Source organism: Ursus maritimus, unplaced genomic scaffold, assembly GCF_017311325.1.
Source record: "Ursus maritimus isolate PB19 unplaced genomic scaffold, ASM1731132v1 scaffold_16, whole genome shotgun sequence".
NCBI classification, from domain to species: domain Eukaryota; kingdom Metazoa; phylum Chordata; class Mammalia; order Carnivora; family Ursidae; genus Ursus; species Ursus maritimus.
In genome coordinates this window covers 12,149,950-12,172,255 of record NW_024424008.1, presented here as the reverse complement: position 1 = coordinate 12,172,255, position 22,306 = coordinate 12,149,950, and the positions used below count along the sequence as shown (strand labels likewise).

The 22,306-nt window shown below is 36.9% G+C and overlaps 1 protein-coding gene across 2 annotated transcripts in view; it reads left to right on the top strand.

Annotated features, from left to right (window-relative positions):
- The window catches only part of RSF1 (remodeling and spacing factor 1), a 144,578-nt gene that overhangs the window by 75,368 nt on the left and 46,904 nt on the right, over window positions 1-22,306 (top strand). For both annotated transcript variants that reach the window (XM_040630901.1, XM_008707444.2), the window contains exons 3-5: window positions 5,466-5,558; window positions 5,970-6,175; window positions 16,288-16,442. In XM_040630901.1, coding sequence (XP_040486835.1) covers window positions 5,466-5,558; window positions 5,970-6,175; window positions 16,288-16,442 — 454 coding nt within the window. The remainder of the gene's footprint in view (window positions 1-5,465; window positions 5,559-5,969; window positions 6,176-16,287; window positions 16,443-22,306) is intronic.

Here is a 22,306-nt window from a genome sequence, read left to right as displayed (position 1 = left end):
CTGAGCTCAATTCCAATTTGCCCAGAGGTGACTGGTATTTTAAAGGCAGAGTCAGGGTTTCAGGACGTAGAAATGAGGGAGGAAAAGGGGGTTAGGAAAAGGAACAGTTAACAAAAAGTAAATGTGAGGGTTGATCTGAAAGTTGGTCAGTCAACTTGATTAGGCCTTCTGTGCCTGCTAACTTTGAAAGATAAACTTTCCGTCCTCCCACGAGTCTAGGAGGTCCTATCCTTCCTGATTACAAATCAAAGGAATGGCTTTCAAGTCCTTGAGAAAGACACTCTTATAGGAGATACATATACATCTCAAAGGGACAGAGAGAAAACTTACAATTGTAAGGTTTTGTTTGTATTATCTTTACAATAAGTGGAAAAAGGAATTCAGGGACTTAGATCAGGTGTTGGCTGGAACACATAGTAAATTCTTTTGGAAACCTTGAGTTTTCTAGACGGGAACTCAAGGGGAGCCGAGTGGTCCCAGGGACAAGTCCTGAGGCTGCCAGAAGCCATATTAGAGTTTGATTTAGTCTCTCTCTCTCCTTTTTTTTTTTTTTTTAAGATTTTATTTATTCATTTGAGAGAGAGAGAGAGAGAGCATGAGTGGGGAGGATTTAGTGTCTTAATTCAGGGGTTTGGATGTTCATGTGATGGCTTTTTGCAGTTCTCTGCTCTACCCTATCCCTCCCCTTTTTTTTGCCCCCCCAATCCTGTCCCCTTTTAATGCTTTATGTTCTATGTAGTCAGAAAGAGAATTATTGGTACTTGATTGCATATATGCCTCCAAGATTAATGTGTTAATGATCTCACTGAGATAAATTCCATGTATTTGCTGTGTAGGCATATGAAACCACCTTTCCTATAAATATTGAGATGATGTGGACTTCTAAATCCCGTCCACCCCCCCAACCCCCCATTTTTCATCCTCATCCTTGTTTTTCTGTGTGTAAGTTAGGAGGAAAAGACAGTCCCAGGGTTTTTGGAATGGCAGCAGGCAGGTGGTCAAGAGGCCTGAATGGCATTCAGCCTTGCAGGCACAGAACTTTGATTTCATGTGTATATCAGAAAGGCTGTTCCTTAGGCACCATGCAGGGGGATACACTGGATATGACCTCTCATTAACCAGATTAGAGAGAATCAAACATAAAACCAGTATTAAGGAATAATAACTTAGGGTGATAAATATGAACGTTATACAAAAATGTTCATGTTTTAGATACTGGAACATTCTCTAAAGAGAAACTGCATACAAAACCAAATTATATTTACAAGACTGTTTGATCAGAATCAAGTTCGAGCATGGGGAGTTAATATGAATTAGCAATCTAATAAGGATTGTCTTGCTTCAAGTGATGCAGGCTGCCTGGGTCCTCGGACCCAGAGGGGGGTCTCTCAGGACCAGCCAAGAGGGTCCTTGGCTTTTTTTCTTTCTTTCTTTTTTTTCACCATGTCACATGCCCTCCTTAATGCCCATCACCCAATTACCCCATCGCTCCACCCACCTCCCCTCCAGCGACTTGGCTTTGCACAGGATAGAAATCAAACATGAGCCAAAGGAAGTGAGAGCAGAGTTTATTAAAGATGTAGAGAGAGTGCAGATACAGACAGAGCGTCTGGGAGACTTAGAAATGAAAGGAGATTGAGTCTTGCTTGGGGTCTGGGTTTTTATTGAGGATTGTTGTCTGGTGCACGTGTCTTCTCAGGCATTTGGAAACAAAGATGAGTGTTTAGATAGATGTTCCTCATAAGTCACTTATGCACTAGTGCCAGCCAGGGGTCCTGATGAGTCAGTGGTCTTAGAAAGCGTTCGTATTAACCCTGCCTGATTTCTCCTTAGATGTTGTGTATTGTGCTGGAAGACTTCCAAAGAAGTCATTAACTCCTTGACCTTTATAAGGAGGACATTCATTATCTGTTCCGTAAGACATGTATAAGGTGGGGGTGAAAATCCTAACAGGAATAGAAGCAGGAAAAAAAGCAATTTTTCAAGGGGTCCCTTTCGTTTCCTTGTCTCACAAGAATCCAAGAATAACTGTCATAGACAGTCTCATAGACACAGCTAGTTTCTGGCACTCCAGGCAAACATTGGCCCATGGGCCAAATCTGGCCTGCTGTCTACTTACGTATGGCTTGAAAACTAAGAGTGGTTTTTTACATATTTAAAAGGTTTGGAGAACGGTTGACATATGAAACTTATGTGAAATTCAGATTTTCTTATCCATAAATAAAGTTGTATTGGAACACAGCCAAGTTTACTCATTTATATATTTTCTATGGTTGCTTTTGCACTACAACAGCAGGGTTTAATAGTTGAAAAGAGACCATATGGTCTGCAAAGCCTAAATTATTTCCTGTTTGGCCCTTAACAGAAAAAGTTTGCTGACCCCTAGTGTAGATTTATATAGTCCTGCATATTTGTCATTTACAGTATTCTTTTTTTTTTTTTAGTCTTCACTTTGTGATAGCAATAGGTTATGGCTATTTGGACAAATCTGATATTAGGTTTCGAGGTTTATTTTTCCATAAATGGCATAATAGTATGTCTACATTGCCTTATTAAAGAAACAAAATGAGTAGCATATTCATCTCTGAATATCAGCACAAAAGTTTTGCACCCTAAGCTATAAATAAGGAAGGTCATTAAATTGAAGGTAAGTAATGTGAGGCAGTAAGGCCTGCATCTTAATTATCTACCACTCTTTCGCTTTCACTTTTCTCCCCTTTCACGTGATAAAAGATAGAGTTGTTCATTTGTATTTGGTATCTGACTACGTGAGCCACTGGCCATGCCTTAGTACTTGGGTTGTCAAGTAAGTATGGGAGCTATGTCATTCTCAGCCCCTCTCAGGTGCTGAACGTGTGAGCTTCCCCACACTCAGACTTAGCCTTTAAGATTGTCAACCAACGTCCTCTTCTTTTAGGGGCATCGTATACAGCAGAACACTCAGTAGGTGTTTCATCTAAGTCATAAGCTGGGTTGTACATTCTTGATTATCCCTCTTTTTTTTTTAATTGAACTTTTAGTCACATCATGAAATTTACCCTTTTAAAATATCCAATTTCAGTGTTTTTTAGTATATTCAGAAGGGTCTGCAGTCATCACCACTATCTTAATTCTAGAACACTTTATCACTCTGGAAAGGAATCTGCTAATTAGCAATCACCTATTCCTCCCTCTACCTTCCCCTTGGCAACCACTAGTAAACTTTTAGGCTGTATGTGTTTGACTGTTGTTTAAGTTTCATATACACAGAACCATACAATATGTAACCTTTTGGATCTGGTTTCATTCACTGGGCATAATGTTTTTTATATTTATCCAAGCCGTAGAATGTATCACTACTTCATTCCTTTTTATAGTTGTATAAAATTCCACTGTATGGGTATTCCACATATTATTTACCCATTTATCAGGTGATGGATATTTGGGTTAGTTCCACCTTTTAGCTATTATAAAAAATGCTACTACGAATGTTATACAGGTTTTTGCGTGGGCACGTATTTTCACTTTTCCTGTATAAATACCTAGAAATGGAATTACTAAGTCACATGGTAACTCAATGTTAACATTTTGAGGAACTAGCTTAGCTTTTTTTCGAAGCAGCTGCATCATTTTATATTCCCATCAACAACCGGTGCATTTCGGTCTCTCTACATCCTCACCAACATTTACTATTTTTCTTTTTTCTTTTTTTAAACATTTATTTTTGTTGGAGAGAGAGAGCGTGCACATGAACTTGCGAGCCTAAGGAGGGGCAGAGGGAGAGAGAGAATCTCCCGTAGACTCCCCCACTGAGCTGAGCGTGGAGCCAGATGTGGGAGATGTGGGGCTGGATCTCAAGACCCCGAGATCACTGAGCCACCCAGGCCCCCCTGATTTTTCTTTTTTGATTACAGCTATCCTTATGGATATGAAGTAGTATTCCATTGTGGTTTTGATTTGCATTTCCCTAATAATTAATGGTGATCATATTTTCCTGTGCTTGTTGGCCATTTGTGTATGTTCTTTGGCAAAATGTCCATTCAAATTCTGACCTTTCGTCTTTTGATATAATTACTTTAGGGTCCTCCCTGTGTAATATTCCTCAAATTTCCTTTTCCTTTGTGTATCTTTTTTTTTCTTCCTCTCTTAGTATATAGTGCTGTCAGCCAGAGACATATGGTATTCCAGAGAATGGAGAGCTTATTCTTCCTTTGGGCCTTTGAAGATCTCCCATTATATCATTCCTGGCCATACTGCTTGCCTTATTATTTTCTTTTTCTATCCGAACAATGATCTCATATGTTTTTATTATATAGTTGGTAAAAAAAAAAAAAATGACACTGGTGATGAACAGAAAAAGGGTAACACTCATAGAAGGGCCAGCCTGGTCTAATTCTTAGGTTAATGTGGTTATATAAGCAATTCTACTTCCCTGCTTGTGTTTCTCCTGCCTGCTTATCTAGCTAATTGCCCAAACTCCCAAATAATCTTCTCCCTTGGTTAGTTCTTCTCCCTTGACCTTCATTATACTCTCTCCTCCTCGGATTAGAACAAAGAGCATGAAGTTGCTAGACACTTTGTATCATTTTTCATGCCTGTTTTGTAACATTTAAGATCAATATTATTACTGCTTCCCTTTTATTGCTGAAGAAACTGGCTCACAGAGCTCATACAACCCATGGCATTTCTCCCGATTAGTCCTTATTATCAAGTGGTATGGTTATCCATAACTTCTTTCCTCAGATTGTTACAGTGGCTCTGGTTTGCTTGAAACACTTATATAGGGAGAGAAACCTAGAAGTTTAAGTTAACTGCCACATTATAGAAGGTCTTAAATGCCAAGCAATGGGATCTTTACCCATAAAAAGGAGAACATTGAGTTGGAGAGAGGCTTCATTAAAAATATGCCTATGGGGGTTCCTGGGTAGCTCAGTTAGTTAAGTGTCCTACTCTTGATTTTGGCTCAGGTCGTGATCTTGGGGTCATGGAACTGAGCCCTGCATTGGGCTCTGCGTTCAGTGTGGAGTCAGCTTGTCCGTCTCCCTCTGCTTTCCTCCCCTGCTTTCTCTCTCTCTCATAAATAAAATAAAATCTTTTTTAAAATGTGCCTGTAATTTGGCATGCTTTTTGAATGCCTACCTCTATTCTAGGCATAGAGATAAACTGTTGTCCTCAAGGAACTTCTAGGCCATTTGGAAGGGGAATTAGATAATTTTTGCATTTGGGAAAATGTGCTATAAAACATGTATAGAATTCTTGAGAGCAGAGGAGAGAGCTATAGAGATCACTGCTTACCTTAAATTCAGTCATTAGTCACTAGTAAACATCTCTGGTGTATTTAAGGATGGATTTGGCTTGGATTGTAATTGGTATAAACTCGTTCCATTATAAATATGTATAAATGAGAGTTAACATAATTGAACAACAAAATACCAACGTAAATAGAAATTGCTTTTATGTATTAAGATATTAACTTTGTCTGACAGATATGCCAAGAGTTTAATAGCACCTGGGCATGGGAGATGGAGAAGAAGGGCTATCTTGAAATGAGTGTTGAATGCAAACTAGCACTCCTGAAGGTAATGAATTTATCATCTTTTACAATTATTTTAATTCGCCAATAGTCATTTCAAGAATAATGTCATCTAAAAACTTTAATAGAAAGAATCATTGAAAATTTTATACCTAAGAAAATTTGGGAGACTAGTACACAGGGCATTTGAAATGTAACATGATTTTTGTGTCATTGATAATATTAAACCTGTAAATTTAAGTAATACTAAAGTTGTTAACTTGAAATAATATCTTTTTAAATTGCTTATTCTAAACAGGCTGTACAGAAATGGGGAGAGGATAGTGAAAGATGGATAAATCACACTTATTTTTTTCTGCTCCCATCCCTGAATCAGTTCTTTGGTTAAACATACCACATTTACGTGACGGAGAAACATTTATGGGGTATTTTAAGCCATGTTACGACTATTTTCCAGTACCTCTGCGAGTGTCAGTTTGATGACAATCTCAAATTCAAGAACATTATCAATGAGGAGGATGCTGATACCATGCGTCTGCAACCAATTGGCCGAGACAAAGATGGCCTCATGTACTGGTACCAGTTGGATCAAGATCACAATGTCAGAATGTACATAGAAGAACAGGATGATCAAGATGGCTCTTCATGGAAATGCATTGTCAGGTATCTTTTATTGGAATCTTTTCACATTTATTCGTGTGTTTCTTACTTTAATCTCTTCTCTATAAGAATATAATCTCTGAGGCTAGGGTAGTCTTTTTTTTGTGGGATTGGGGAATTGCCAGGACCTAGCCTCGTGCCCAGCACAATACCCATAGTGAGCACTTAATCATTTCTCAAACAAATAAATATATTTAGCATGGTGGTCCATATCAGCACGTGTACCTTATATTTCAGGAAGCTGGAATCTGACAAATAATGATGCACCAATCATAGGCACAGAAAAACCCACCATTAGACAGAAATACAAGAAAAGCTACAGTTTTCTATTAGGTATTATTTATTTATTTCTAATTGTTTTAATTTGGCCAGTTCATTTTGGCACTTCAGTATATTTTTAATTTACTGTGCATACATTTCTTTCTTGGGGTTCTGAAGAAATCTGAGGAATATCGTGCCCTTTTTTTGGCATAGTCCTTTTGTAAAAAAATCTTGGTTTCTTACTTGTATTTTTTTTTTAATTTTATTTTTAAGTAATCTCTGCACCCACCTGGGTCTTGAAGCCACGACCCTGGCATCAAGAGTCACATATTCTACCAACTGAGCCCTCCAGGTGCCCCTCTTTTGTATTGGTAGATATATTTGAGTGGAAACATTTCATGTAAAACCTTAAAATAAAAATATTTTTTAATTAGTAAGTGACACTGGGACTGTTACTCAGAATCGTTATGTCTCTGGGGCACCTGGCTGGCGCAGTTGGTTAAGCCTCCAACTCTTGATTTCTGCTCAGGTCATGATCTTGGGGTCTTGAGATCAAGCCCTGCCTCCGGCTCCTCACTCAGCAAGGAGTCTGTTGGAGATTCTCTCTCTCTCTCTCTGTCCCTCCCCCGTGCTGTTGTACGTTCTCTCTCTCTTTCAAATAAATAAATCTTATAAAGAATCTTTGTGTCTCTAATTTTCTGTTTTTGCGATGTAATTATTTAGAATTTATTTCATTAATACCCACAGTTTATTTTAATTTTGAAATGATCAGGATCTATAAATAAATCTACAACTAAAGTTGGGAGAACTAGTGAATGTATAACTGGCTTATGAAAAACTCGACTTCAATTCATCTCTGTTTTGGCTCATTTTGGGTTGTAGCAGATTTTTGTTAGTGATTATTTATTTATGTTTTGAAGAGATAATCTGTGGAAATTTAGAATATTTGTTTGGATCAGGGAAGCTCAGCTTTCATGCCTTCAGAATAAATGTGAATTGAATGAGTCTATAGGGGAATGTTTTATAAGCACCCTTTAATCATACTATGATATGGTTCTCCATATAGTTACTTTACTAAATGGAAATTAGCAAAGTAGTCCTGAAATGAAATTCACTTACTGTCTCTCCCTGTGAATACATGCAATAAATGAAGTCCTGTTCATGATGTTTCACCACTTCTCCTGTTTCCTGTATCAACCTTGCATAGTTGTTTAAGAGATATTCTCTCTTACTTAGTAAATGAAGAAAATAGGACAGAGAAAAATAATTAGGATTATTACTGGTCAGTCATAATGCTTAAAACAATTTCTAATGTACAGTGTTTTAATTAGATCATACTCTAATGGATGATTTGAGAGAATGTTTAGATGATGTGTTTAGAGTTAACTGTGCTTAAATCTGGGTTCCTCTGCTTACCATCTGAAGGCAGATTGCTTAATTTCTTAGATATTCTCTTTCTTGCACTTTAAAATGAGGATGGTAGTAAAGTTATTGTGAGGAATATATAAATTTATATTGCGTATCGACTTGTGTAAGCACTATGCTGAGCAATTGTGGTTATACTAATGAATATAGTACAGCTCTGGGATCTGTAGATGAGCTTCAGATACCTGTGGAAATCCCTTTTATTGTAAATAGTAGCTCTTAGTTTTATTTAATAGGTGTATTTTCTGGAGAAGTACCTAATTTTCCACAAATTCTCAATTTGGTCTATTTATGCTTCATATACTTAACATGTTCTGTGACATGGCATTTCAGTTACCTTTAAATTGATGCAGTAGTACTACTTTTGACGAATGTGGGGAACTGTCTTATCAATATAAGTCTCTTATTTTTGTGAATGTTGAATGCGAAAAGCATTGTATTATTCTTGCCTGTCGCCAAAATTTTGATCTTAGCTGTCATTAAAATACATGAAGTACCCTAAATAATGTGTACGACGTTATCCTGCTTGGCCCTGTTGGACATCCTTCCTGGAGCTTGGTATTTAGATTTGGATGCCAAACTCTAAGAAAAATATTAATATAGTAGGATAAGTCCTTTATGTGAAGAACCACAAAGAAGATGATTGAATGAACTGAAAATATTTGATCCAGCAGAAATTTAGGGACATAGAATTATCTTTAAACATTTAAAGGATTGATTTGTGTTGTAAGAGTATTTTCTCAAGCGGATACAAATTATGGGAAAGTAGAACTGAGCTTATAGAATTGAGAACGTTTGCTTTTTTGTATTGCAGAGAAATTATTGTCTTAAACAGATGGTATGAAAAGCATTTTCTAAACTTGTAGGACTAGGGTGTTTAAGGAGGCAGTAATCTTTTTAGCAAGAAATTCCCTTAGAAACAGATAATAAGTGAAGAGCAAGTAAAGTAAATGGAATTTTGAGTTTTCTATTTAATAGATTATGCTTTGATATTTTTCGTCATTGGTGAATATTATTTTTTACTAGTGAGATAAAAAATCTGCTTCTCTTGTTTAAAACTATTTCTTTAAAGTAATGCTAATTTTCTTAGAGATTTCTGGTTTTGGAAACATGTCTCTGCCTAACTCTCAAAAGAAGATTATGTGACAAACGTTATCTAGTCTTTAGAATTCTGGGGTTTCTTTTAAGCTGTAAGTCAGCCTTCTTAAACGATTGATAGGTTTTAAAATGTAACTGAACTTTGCAACTTAAAAATCAAGTGGAATGGTTTTCTAAAACTAGGGATCCATAAAAAAGGAATTTTCTATATTTGAGCTTCTGAAAATTTAATACCTAGACGATATACAGTGTCTGCTCTCAGACCACAAAATGAAATTAAACTAGAAATCAGTTATAGAAAGGGAACTTTAAAATCCCCACATACTTAGATATTAAGTAATACATGTCTACATAATGCGTGAGTCAAAGAAGAAATCTCAAGACATATTTTTAAACTTATTTTCAATTAAATGAAAATGAAAACACAACTTACCAATTCGTGTTTGAAAATTTGCAGTGAAAGCAATACTTAGGAGAAACTTCTCATATGAAGCAAAGCCTGGTTCTTTGAAAAGATCAGTAAGATTGATAAGCCACTAGCCAGGCTAAGAAAAAAAGAGAGTGGACACAAATTAGTGATATCAGAAATGAAAAAAAGGGACATCACTACAAATCCCATGAACATCAAAAGGGTAATAAAGGAATACCATGAATAACTCTATGCCCACAAATTGGTCACCTAGATGAAATGGACCAATTCCTTGAAAGAGATAATCTGCCAAAATTCTCACCAGAAGAAACAGACGAATGTGAATAGGCCTCTATCTGTTAAAGAAATTGCATCAATAGTTAATAACCTAAAACGGAAAGCGTCAAGCCCATATGGGTTCACTAGTGAATTCCACCAAACATTTAAGGAAGGAATGACCAATTCTCTTCAATCTCTTTCAGAAGATAGGAGAGGGAATAATTCCTAACTCATTTTTTATAAGGCCAGCATTACCCTAATAACAAAATGAGACAAAGACATTACAAGATAGGAAAACTTTAGACCAGTATCTCTCATGAACATAGATGCAAAAATCCTCAATTCCTTTTCAACATCATACTTGAAGTCCTAGCTAATGTACTAGGAGAAGTAAAGAGAGTAAGAAGAGATAGAGATTGTGAAGGAAAAAATAAAACTGTCTTTATGTGCAAATGACATGATCATCATCTATGTAGAAAATCTGAAAGTTTAAAAAAAAAAAAAATTCCTGGAATTTATAAGTGAATATGGCAGGGTGGCAGGATATGAGGTTAATACACAAATGTCAGTTACTTTCCTATATATCATCAATGAACATGTGGAATCTGAAATTTAAAACACAATACCGTTTATATTATCTCCCCCAAAATTGAAATGCTTAGGTACAAATCTAATAAAAAATGAACAAATCTATCTGAGGAAAAATATAAAACTCTGATGAAAGAACCCAAGAGGAACTAAATAAATGGAGAGATGTTCCGTATATTTGTGGGTAGGAACACTTAATATTGTCAAGATGTCACTTCTTCCCAACTTGAAATCTATAGATTTAATGCAGTCATAATCAAAACCCCTTCACATAATTTTGTGGATATTGACAAACTTACTTTAAAATTTATATGTAAAGGCAAAAAGCCCAGAATAGCCAACATGATATTGAAGAAAAACTAAGTTAGAAGACTGACAATAACTGACTTCACAACCTATATAAACTATAGTAATTAAGACAGTGTGGTATTGGTGAAAAGAAGAGACAGATATAGGGACACCTGGCTGTCAGTGAAGCATACAACTCTCTATCTTGGGGTTGTGAGTTTGAGCCCCGTCTTGGGCGTAGAGATTACTTAACAACAACAACAAAAAAAAACCACGAAAGACTAGACAAATGTATCATGTAGCAAAATAGGGAGCCTTGAAATAGACCCATATGATGAAGCAAGGGCAGTCAGTATAAAAAAGGTAATGATGCTGGAAAAAAAGGTAATGGTAATGATGCTGCATATTGATATGCAGAACATTGAATCTAGACACAGACCTTACACCCTCAACAAAAATTAACTCAAAATCAATTATAGACCTCCATATAAAATGCAAAACTATAGGGGCGCCTGGGTGGCTCAGTCGTTAAATGGCTGCCTTTGGCTCAGGTTGTGATCCCAGGGTGCTGGGATCGAGCCCTGCATTGGGCTCCCTGCTCAGCAAGAAGTCTGCTTCTCCTCTCTCACTCCCCCTGCTTGTGTTCCCTCTCTTGCTATGTCTCTCTCTGTCAAATAAATAAAATCTTTTAAAATAAAATAAAATGCAAAACTATAGAACTCCAAGAAGATAACACAGAAGCAAATTTAGATGATCTTGGATTTGACAGTAACTTCTTTGGTACAATACCAAAGGCACAGTCCATGAAAGAAAGAAGTGATAAAAGCTGGACTTTATTATAATTAAACTTTTCTTCTCTGGTAAGACACTGTCAATATAATGAAAAGCTAAGCCACAGACTGGGAGAAAATATTTACCAAAGATGTATTTGATAAAGGCCTGTTAACCAAAATAAAGAACTCTTAAAACTCAACAATAAGAAAACAACGTGACTTAAGGGGCACCTGGGTGGCTCATTTGGTTGAGCTTCCAACTCTTGGTTTCAGCTCAGGTTGTGATCTCTGGGTCATGGGGTTGGCCCACATTCGGCTTCCTGCTCAGCGGGGAATTTGCTTCCCCTCTCCCTCCCTCTCTGCCCCTCCCCCTGTTCACGCACTCACTCTCTCCCTCCCTCCCTCTTGCTTTCTCTAAAATATATAAATAAATCTTTAAGGAAAAGAAAAAAGAAAACAACCTGATTTAAAAATAGACCAAAGACCTTACAACATGTTGCCAATGAAGATATATAGATGGCAGATACACACATATATTTGTACAGATATACGCATGAAAAGTGGTCCGCATCATTTATCATCAGCAAAATGTAGATTAAAATGAGTTACTACTGTACACCTATTAGAATGGCCAAAATCCAGAACACTGACAACAGCAAATGCTGATGAGGTTGTGGAGCAACAGGAACTCTCAGCCATTGCTGGTGGAAATGCAAAATGATATAGCACTTTGGAATATAGTTTGATGGTTTCTTATAAAATTAAATACCATATGATCCAGCAACCATACTCCTTGGTATTTGCCCAAAGGAGTTAAAGAGTTATGTCCACACAAAAACCTGCACACAAGTGTTTATAGCAGCTTTGTTCATACTTGCCAAAACTTGAAAGCAACCAAAATGTCAAAACTGATTAACTGAACACTTAAGAGCACTTTCATTTCAGAATATGTAAATTATACCTCAATAAAAATGTTTTAAGAATTGTAATGGTTTGACAGTCATTTTAAAAAAGCCGAATTCTAAACAGTGTGTCGAGTTTTCATGTACCCAAAATGACATGGTCTGTCAAAGACATTTCCAAACCATATGCTGCTAGTATAGCACAGTGAGTGATTGAGAAGATGGTCTTGGAAGTCAGGCTATAATTCAGTCGTGCCTTTAATCTGTACTAACTGTGACCTTAGGCAAATTACTGTACCTCTCCACAGTGTCCTCACTTTCCTCCTCTATAAAATGGGGGGGGGGGTAACAATAGTACCTATTTAATCAGGTTATATTGAGATTATATGGACTAGTTCTTGTAAAGTGCTCGGAGTAGTGCCTGGAACATAGTAATTATTGATGTTAACTTCTCTTATTGATACTACTGCTGTTGATATTACTCATTAATGTCTGTCTTCCTTCAGGTTCTTGGCCCCCATAAGAAATACTGTCACGCTCCATTATCTTCTCTATTTTGTCACCTCATTAATTTGGAATCAAATGAAAAAAGACGGAATATTATTGACGAGCCCTGTAGTCATCTACTATAGATACTTACAAAGGGTTGCTAATATTCACACTATGCTGGGCTCTGGAAATGCAGAGACTTGATGCAGTTTCTTAAGGAGTTCCAAAATGTGGGCGAAAGAGACAGGAAAATAGTAAATGATAATAGAGGGTCATAAATGTGATCTGTGATGGAGATCATTCTGGTGTGCTGTTTAGGACCCAGTGCCTAACCTGTACTTGGCAGATGATGCCTATGCTTCGCTTTGTTCTTGTTTTGCCTGTTTTTTTGTTTTGTTGTGGTATTGTACTGTCAGCTCAATTGCTTCTTAGAGGTTTAATCCCTATCACTAAGTCTTAATTAACTCTGAACAACCCTTAGACTAGGAAAAATCATATTCCACAATATAATAATTAATTATTATATAATTATGCTCCATTTCACCAAAGTCTAAATTAACTTTAGGTACAGATAGTAAAACGCAAGAGTTTAGAATCTGTTAAGTCAAAGTCAGTCAATCTCCTGTTAATCTGACCTTCTAACCTTTCCATCTCAACATATTTGTCCCATCTCAGTTAAGAGCAATCACATCCTTTCACCTGCTTGGATCTAAAACTTGGGGGCACATTCTTGACTTTTCTTTTTCTCTCCCATCACATCCACTATATCAGCACATCCAAACTGCTATGCAAAGTGTATCCAACGTGATCATTCCTCATCCTCTTCAGAACTAGTTTCTGTCCAAGCACCATTATTTTTGTTTCTGTTTTAAGATTTATTTATTTCAGGGGAGAGAGAGTGCACACACACATGCACCAGTGGGTGGAGTGTGGGGAGGGAGGGAGAATCTCAGGACTCCCTGCTGAATGTGGAGCCCGAAGGAGGGTTCCATCTCATCCCCTGAGGCTATGACCTGAGCCAAAACCAAGAGTTGAGTGCCCAACCGACTGAGCCACCCAGGCATCCCTCATTTTTGTTTTTAATACAGTTCGGTGGTTTTTCATATATTCACAAAGTTGTACAGCCACCACTGCTATCAAATTCCAGGACATTTTTCTCACCTCACAAAGAAACCCTGTACTGCATACCCTGCACATTAGCAGTTGTAGTCACCATTCTCCCTTTACCCAGCCGGTGGCAGCTGCCAGTCTGCTTTCTGTTTCTATAATTTGCCTATTCCAGACATCTCATAAACAGAATCACACAATATGTAGCCATTGTGTCTGGCTTCTTTTGGAGAGCATAATCATTTCAAGGTTCGCTTATGTAGTTAAGTCAGTATTTTGTTCTTTTTTATGGCTAAATAGTATCGCTTTGTAGGGATATACCACATTTGTTTATTCATTCTATGCTTGTCTTTGAAAGAATAGTTGGGGTTAGCCATGGGGAACACATTCCAGGAGCAGAAGTGCAAACACCTGACATCCTCAGAGAGCATGGTATTTTGGAGGGATATATCTAATACACCTGGGTGAAGAAATGTTTTAGAGCAAACAAAGCCAGCAATGGAGGGAGAGAGAGCAGAACACTGAATTGTTAGCGTCAATTTCAAGAGTTACTATAGATAGTGGTAAGAATTTTGGGTATAATACGAATATATGTTTATTTATAAAAATCCCCTCTGACTAGTTCAAATTTGGGATTTTTAAAAGTAATTTGCATACTAAATCTCATTATTAGATCAAAATAGGAGAACTCCAGAAATGGGTAGTTTTCTGTTTTCATATAACTATGACACATGAAGCTTGCATTTTAACACAGTAATCAGGTTAAAAGCTTTTTAGGGAGTTCTTCAATAAATTTTTCTGCTAAATTCCTTTATTTCTTAGTCCAGTAATTGACATGGATTTTGTAGCAGTATTGGTTCTCTTCTAATGCTTGCAAGCTTTTTAAAATAGGAATATTCAGTTGCTAGCATGACTTCAAAAAATAACAAGATTGAGGCACTTTTTACATATGGAATTCTCAGTGTACTAAGAGAAGTAATAACATTAAGTGGATAGAACCTTAGGTTAGAAGCAGGTTGGTGTAATGAAAGAGGAAATAGGAACTTTGCCAAAAATAAATTTAGTCTCTAAGTTTTAATATTATTTTTTGTGAAGTGGAGGCAGTGCCAGAGAGGAGTCTAAAGAGCATCTAATCTTAATCAGACCTCCTACTATTAGATAATTAAAATTCTAAAACTTCATTTTATTTGTGTAACCTGTGCATTCATTCTCACACACGTTAATAATATGTATAAACCTGTGCGCTCATTCACATACATAGTGACAAAATGGTTGTCATTTTAATTACTGAAAGGCATCCATCAGTGGCAATTTTAGTATTTTCCTTAGGAGGCCATCTTAATAACATCTGAGTGAATCCTGTCTTTTATTTTATAGATAAGGAAGCTGAAGTCTAGTGAAGATATATGACTTGTCCAGGGGCACATAGCCACCTAGGTTAGGAACAGGATTCTATTTATTCATTAAATATTTCCTTAAGAGACTACTTCATAAGGCAGTGTCCCTGCTGTCACCAGAGTTGAGCTGGGATGAAGGTGGCAGGGGACAGGAGGATAGAGGACATGTGTGGCATGACAGATAAGAACAGAAGTAATTTCATCAGAATAGGAACTACATAGGATTAGAGGTGCATACACAGTGTTTTGACAACACAGATGGGAAGATCATGGTGTTGATTAATTAACTCAGTGGTAGATCTAGAGCTGACTTTTCCAGCTCTTATCCAGGGTTTCATTTTTCTCTTCACTGTTACACATTGTGTATCTGAGGAGAAATATCCAGGTGAGCTTTCTTGTTTTGTAAGTGGCCTTTAAATAAACCATCTACCACAGCTCTGGTCTGGGTATTAAAAATAGAGAATTGATAAGTTAATTCTTATTTATTTGGGATTTTCTTGTATTTTTTATTCAAATTGAATTCCCTTCCTGTAGTTGTAAACTGTAATTGACAAAACAACATTCAGTTTCCTAAATTCTTAGGTTTTTTAACTGTGTTGTAAGAGCTGACTTTACTATAATCACTCAGAAAGACCTAGATCATAATTTTATAACAGTATCAAGTATTATTCTTTCTCTAGGTAGAACAGAGTTCTTATTTACAAATGTATCAAGAATATGAATCATTTTGTTTAAAAAATGCTTCTTCAAGATTTTAAATATTGCTTTTGTACTCTTTAGAGGTTGCATAGGACTTTTAAATATTATCCAACTTTGATTTTTGTTTAATTTTGTTCCTACTGTTCTTTTCAGCTGAAGATATTTGCATTGCCATTTTAATCAATAGAAAGTATAGATTCCTTCCTTTTTGGAAAGTAGTATGCTTTAATATGCTTTCATTCCTAATAGTTAGATCAAGGTTAATTAAGATGAGGTGTACCAGTGTTTTGGATGTTCTTGTGTTTTTCTTTTTTAAATTTTAATTTCTAATAGGTATTATTCTGAAAGCTCTTTAGAACAGAATAAGATTTTTATGCTGTTTGTTTTTTCCCTTGTTTAGAAATCGAAACGAGTTGGCCGAGACTCTTGCCCTCCTGAAAGCACAGATTGATCCTGTGCTACTAAAAAACTCCAGCCAACAGGACAACTCTTCCCGGGAAAGTCCCAGCTTTGAGGATGAGGAGACTAAAAAGGAGGAAGAAGCACCTAAACAAGGTTTTTTTTGTGTGTTTTGTTTTGCTTTGTTTTGTAATTTCTTCTCTCTTCTTCCACTCCTATTTCCAACTATATTAATTAGAATTCTTTCAGTTTGAAAAATTGGAAGCCTTCCTGTAGAGGGAGGTTGGTTTTCTTTAATGGAAAACAAGAAGCAAAAAGCCATTGAGTACTTCTCTTCTTTTATATTGTACATTTAAAAAATTTTTTAAATGTTCAGGTCATCACAGCATATTTTTTACTAATTTTAAGAATACAGAGATACTTAGTGAACTCTTTTATTATTGTAGTAAAATAAGCATAACATAAAATTTATCATCTTAACCATTTTTAAGTATACGGTTCTGTGGCATTAAGTGCCACATTGTTAGGCATCTGTCACTACTGTCCATCTCCAGAGTCATCTTCCCCATCTGAAACTTTACCTGTTAAATACTGACTCCCCATTTACCCCCAGCCCCTGGCATCCACTTTTCTGCTTTCTGTCTCTGAATTTGCCTAACTCTTGGGATGTTCTGTCCAAGAAATCATAGAATATTTGTTTATTTGTGACTGGCTAATTTCACTGAGCATAATCACAGGCTGAATAATATTCCATTGTATGTGTATATCACATTTTGTTTACTCATCTGTCAGCGGACAGTTGGCTTTCTTCCACCTTTTGGCTCTTGCAAATAATGCTGCTAGGAACACGGGTGTACAAATAGCTGTTTGAGTCACTGCTTTCACTTCTTTTGGGTATATACCTAGAAGTGGAATTGCTCTATCATATGGTAGCTTGAGGATCTGCCATCCCGTTTTTTACAGCGGCTGTGCCATTTTACATTCCCCCTAGTCATGTTACTTTGCGGTCCACCAAATGCGGCACGTGCATTTTCATTCAGTCATCATAGCAGCCCCTTGAGGGAACTGCTATTCTTATTGTTTCAATTTTATAGATGAGGGAATTGGGAAGTTTACAAACTTGCCCTAGGTCCTATAGATAATAAAGTGTCAGAGGCTAGATTTGAACCCTGGTCCTTGTATCACCTATACTCTTCAACTCTAGTGGACTACGGCAGTACTTCTCAAATTTTAATATGCACGCTGTTTACCTGGTGATCTTTTTACAGTGCAGACGCTGATTGAATTGGTCTTGTGTGAAGCTGATGATTTGCCATTTTAGTTACCAAGGACCTAGGTGATGCTGATGCTGCTGGTCAGAGAACCACCCTTTGATTAGCAAGGTTATAGGGGCAGTTTTCTCCTAACCTTGTATTTATTTAAATACAGCAAAGTCTTTCAGACAGCTCTTTCTGAAAGTATTCCTCAATGAATCCTGATACATTAACACTCAGCACAGTTCGGAGAGAGTCTGTCTGTGTGGGAGGACAGCTCTTTAAAAAATAGCACAGGAGGAGGAGCAAGACATTTCCTTCCTTGGTTTTCTCCTTTTTTCTTTTAAATAGTGTCTCTTCTGTTTCTCTAACAGCAAAATGTTTTTTATTCATTCAGGAAATGCTTACTGTATACCTACTATGTGTTAAGCACCATTTTAGACATGAGACTTCAGTAAGCAAAGACAAATCCTTGCTTTTGTGAAGCTTACACTACAGTGGATAAAATAGCTGACACATACCATTGACCGTGTGCCAAGTACTGTGCTCAGTGCTTTACATGTGTTAAGTCATATAATCTTCACAACCATTCTGTTAGGTATGACATTAGTATTTCAGGGTTTTTTTTATTGTTGTTTTTTGTTTTGTTTTTTGGGTTTTTTTCCAGATGAGAGAAGGGAGACGAGGAGAGGTTTGAGTGACTTTCCCAGGGTCACACAGCCTGTTAGTGGCACACCCAGTATTGTCTTTGGCCTTTCTCTGGGGTTTGTGTATTTTAGATGGTGCAGGAACACGTAATTTGTAGGAGTCGACAGTTTTATTCAGCCCCTAAAGCCCCATCTCTTACTACATGCTCTTAGGTGTAGTTACTGTGTTCTGCCCAAGCAAGACCATAGAAAAAGGATTCTGGCTTGTCATTTTTACTAGTTTCAGATGTAAATAAACATTGCCCTTGGGCAGGGAGGGGAGGGACAGTTGGGGGGGGGGATATTTGGAAATCAGACATCAGGAAGGTTAAAATAAACAGGAACTGGGGAAAGAATAAAACAGCCACTCTTATTCTTGCAACTAAAATAGATTTTTCTTTGTTAGTTGAACTTCTGTGCTTTGTATCCAACCTTAGTAAAATCATTTTTTGTGTGTAAGTGCCAAGAAATGCATTACATATAAAAGTAGGCAAAGAAAAGATCCAAAGATGGCAATATATGCCTTAAAGCATTCACTAACTGAATAATTAAATTGGTTTTTTATTTCAGAGGTAATTCAAATTGTCTTTGAAAAAGTCTGAATTTCTTAAACTGGCGTTCAGAATCTCACAGTCTGGCCTCAAAGGACGTTTCTAGTGTTATCTCCTACTAGTTTTTTACATGGTCACTGGTTCCGGATTATCTAGATGCCTTTATTTTCTCATTGTGTCTTGGGCATTCCTTCTGTGTGCTTATCATGCTTTTATCTCCCTGAGATACTTTTCCTGCACTCTGGAAGTTCTAGTTATTCAGGGCCATCTGGAATCTCAGAATCTTGATCCTTTTTCTAAGTTCTGCTAGCACTTAATTGAATACTATTTTTTCCCCACTTATATTAGGGTCGGTCATACCACCAAGCTTGAAGCTCTCAAATACTTGTTGACTTGTTCTTCCCAGGTTGTGATAGACAGTAGATTTCAAAGCGAGTGTTAGGTATAACTTAAGCCCTTCTCTGTTTAAGGCCCAGGGTGTCTTGTCTTGTGATATATTACCTGGAAGTTACTGTTCTTCTAGGACACTGTAAAGTTTAATGTATATTTTCAGTCCATGTTAGATACTATATTCTAATTTGGAAGGGACCAGAAACCTTAAAAGGAACTTGTATGCGGAAAAACAAAGTTGAGGGAAATCCTAACCTTTAGCTTTTTTCTGCTAATTGGAAAAAGACTTTCCTTTGTTAGCTTTTGCATCATACACTTCTGCCTATATGTAGAATGGGTAAAGGATGTCTCTTTGAAAGAGACTAGAAATTGTAGATTGGCAGCTTGCAAACCTGATTTGGCTTGACAACATGTTTATTTTGGTTTGTACCGTGCTGCTTTGTTTTTTGTTTTGTTTTTAATTAAGGTGAAAGTCAGCATTTTAAAGTGTACCATTCAGTGGTTTTTTTATATTTTCACAATGTTGTGCAGTCATCACCACCATCTAATTATAGAACATTTCCATCACCCCATGAAAGAAACCCTGTAACAATTAAGCAGTCACTTGCCGCTTTTTACCTACCCCCATGACTGAATAATATTTCTTGTATAGATACAACCACATTTTGTTAATTCATTCATTAGTTGATGGACATTTGAGTTGTTGCACTTTATGGCTATTATGAATAATGCCACTGTGAACATTCATGTACAGAATATTGTGGGAACATGTTTTCACATGTGTGTGGTTGTTGTTTTTTTTTAAATTTGAATTTCCTGTGAACATTTAAAATTGGAAATTGGAAGAGCTAGTAACATTGGAGCATGATTTTTGCCTATCAACAGTGAGCTGTACCTGAGTAGTGTTTGACTGTCCTTAGAATTTGCTTTCTCCAGTTTACCGTAGTCCTCTCTGTGTCCCCTAAAATTAGTCTTAGTCTCAGTTGCTTAGCCTAGTACTTACATTTTGTTTTTCTTGTGATATAAAGTAAAAAAATTATTATATTCGTGCATCTATCAAATACTGAAAAAACAAGAGAAAAGAAAATGGGAGAGGTGCCTTGTTGGCAGCAGTGAAGAATATTCGTACAGTTATAATAGGTAAAGTAAGCTACAGATGATTTTCTTATGGCCATTACTAACATGACATCTGTTATAAAGCTTAAATTCAACATGGCAGAATAATACAACTTAATGTAGTATCTTAGTCTGCCCTAACAGGATATCAGGCTTGGTGACTTAAACAATGGAAATTTCTTTTCCCCCAGTTTTGGAGGCTGGAAGTACCAGATTGGGGTGCCAGCAGACTCTAGTTCTGGTGAAGCCTTCCTTTCTGGCTTACAAATGGCTGTCTTCTCTCTGCCTCACATGGCCTCTTCTATTTGTGTGTGTGGTGAGAGCGTAATCTGGTGTTTTTCCTTTTCTTATAAGGGCACCAGCTCTTGGATTAGGGCTCTAACTTTTTTTTATGTCATTTAACAATAATTACCTCACTAAGAGCCCTGTCTCCAAATACAATCACATTGGGGATGGGGGCTTTAACATGAATTTAAGGGGGGGGATAATTCAGTCCATACATGTAATATTATGAAACGGTTCCATAGTAATATGATGGGTAATGGAAAAGATACCTGGTGGAGAAATTAGGAGGGACAAGGGGAGAACTGCAATTTTAAGATTTGTTTCATAATGCTAAGATGGGCAGTTATATATATATTTTTTTCTTTTTTTTAAATTCCAGTGTACTTAAGTATACAGTGTTATATTAGTTTTAGGTATACAGTATAGTGATTGAGCACTTCCATATATTACTCAGTGGTTGATGAGCAGTACAGATTTTTAAGAAAAAAATATTGCATTGGCATCAAAACTTTTTTTTTTTTAATGTTGAGTTTGGGTCCAGCAAAAAATGTGTCCCAACTAGACTGAGCATTTATATACGTTCAGTGCAATTGCAAATACGCTTGTGCATAGTGAATAGATTACTAAGAACAAATAGGACAAGAAGTTAAGGCATTTGTTATATTTTGTATTGTAGTTGATGAAAGCACAGATAATAATATTTCCCATAGTGATTTATTTGTAGCATCGATTAATCTTTTTAAATGACAAGAGCTCTAATTTGGGTATGGTTCTTTAATGAGCCCCAACTTTAGGAGATGGCTTCTTTGTGTATTGAGGGGAAATTTTTAAATACATATGTAGGGGCACTGGACTGGCTCAGTTGGTGGAGCATGTGACTTTTGATCTTAGGGTTGTGGGTTTGAGCCCCATGTTGGGTGTAGCAGTTACTTAAAAATAAAATCTTATAAAAAAAATGTAGACAAGTCATACTTAGAAAAAGTTACCTAGATGTGATCCCTCTTGTGATCATAATATCTGACACAAAGCCTAAATTTGAGATGATGACATTTTGTAAAGACACAGCTTTTTTTTTTTTCTCTGAAGATTTTATTTATTTATTTGACAGAGAGACAGAGAGACAGAGAAAGCACAAGTAGGGGGAGTTGCAGGCAGAGGGAGAGGGAGAAGCAGCCTCCCCGCTGAGCAAGGAGCCAGAGGGGCTGGATCCCAGCACCCTGGGATCATGACCTGAGCCGAAGGCAGACACTTAACCGACTGAGCCACCCAGGCGCCCCGGAACACGAGGCTTTTAAAACAATGCAGTTTCCAACCTACTCAATGTGAATCGCATATACTTGGCTCCTGAAGTTGTCAGCTGGGAGAAGATAGCTCCTGGATGGCCATATGAATGGCTACATGGACTGTGGCAAAGCCTGTACCTATTTACAAGCTCGTACTCTTGTTGGCAAGCTCTGTCTTACATCCATCTTAGGAGACTCATGCCAAGTGTGATCTGTAGTAGTCTTGTGAGTCTGAATGCTTAGCTGAATTGAAGAAGACGCCTGGTGGGCACTGCAGATCACCAAGCCTCATAGTACAGAAAATATTATATTGTATAGGTCATTTATTACGCAAAAAATTGATTCACCTAGAGTCAGGCTTTAAGAGCTTATCCAGTCCAAAAGGTTAATTACCATGACTGTGACGTTTCACTTTTAACTTTTTTACACGAAGAAACACCCATATAATGACACAGT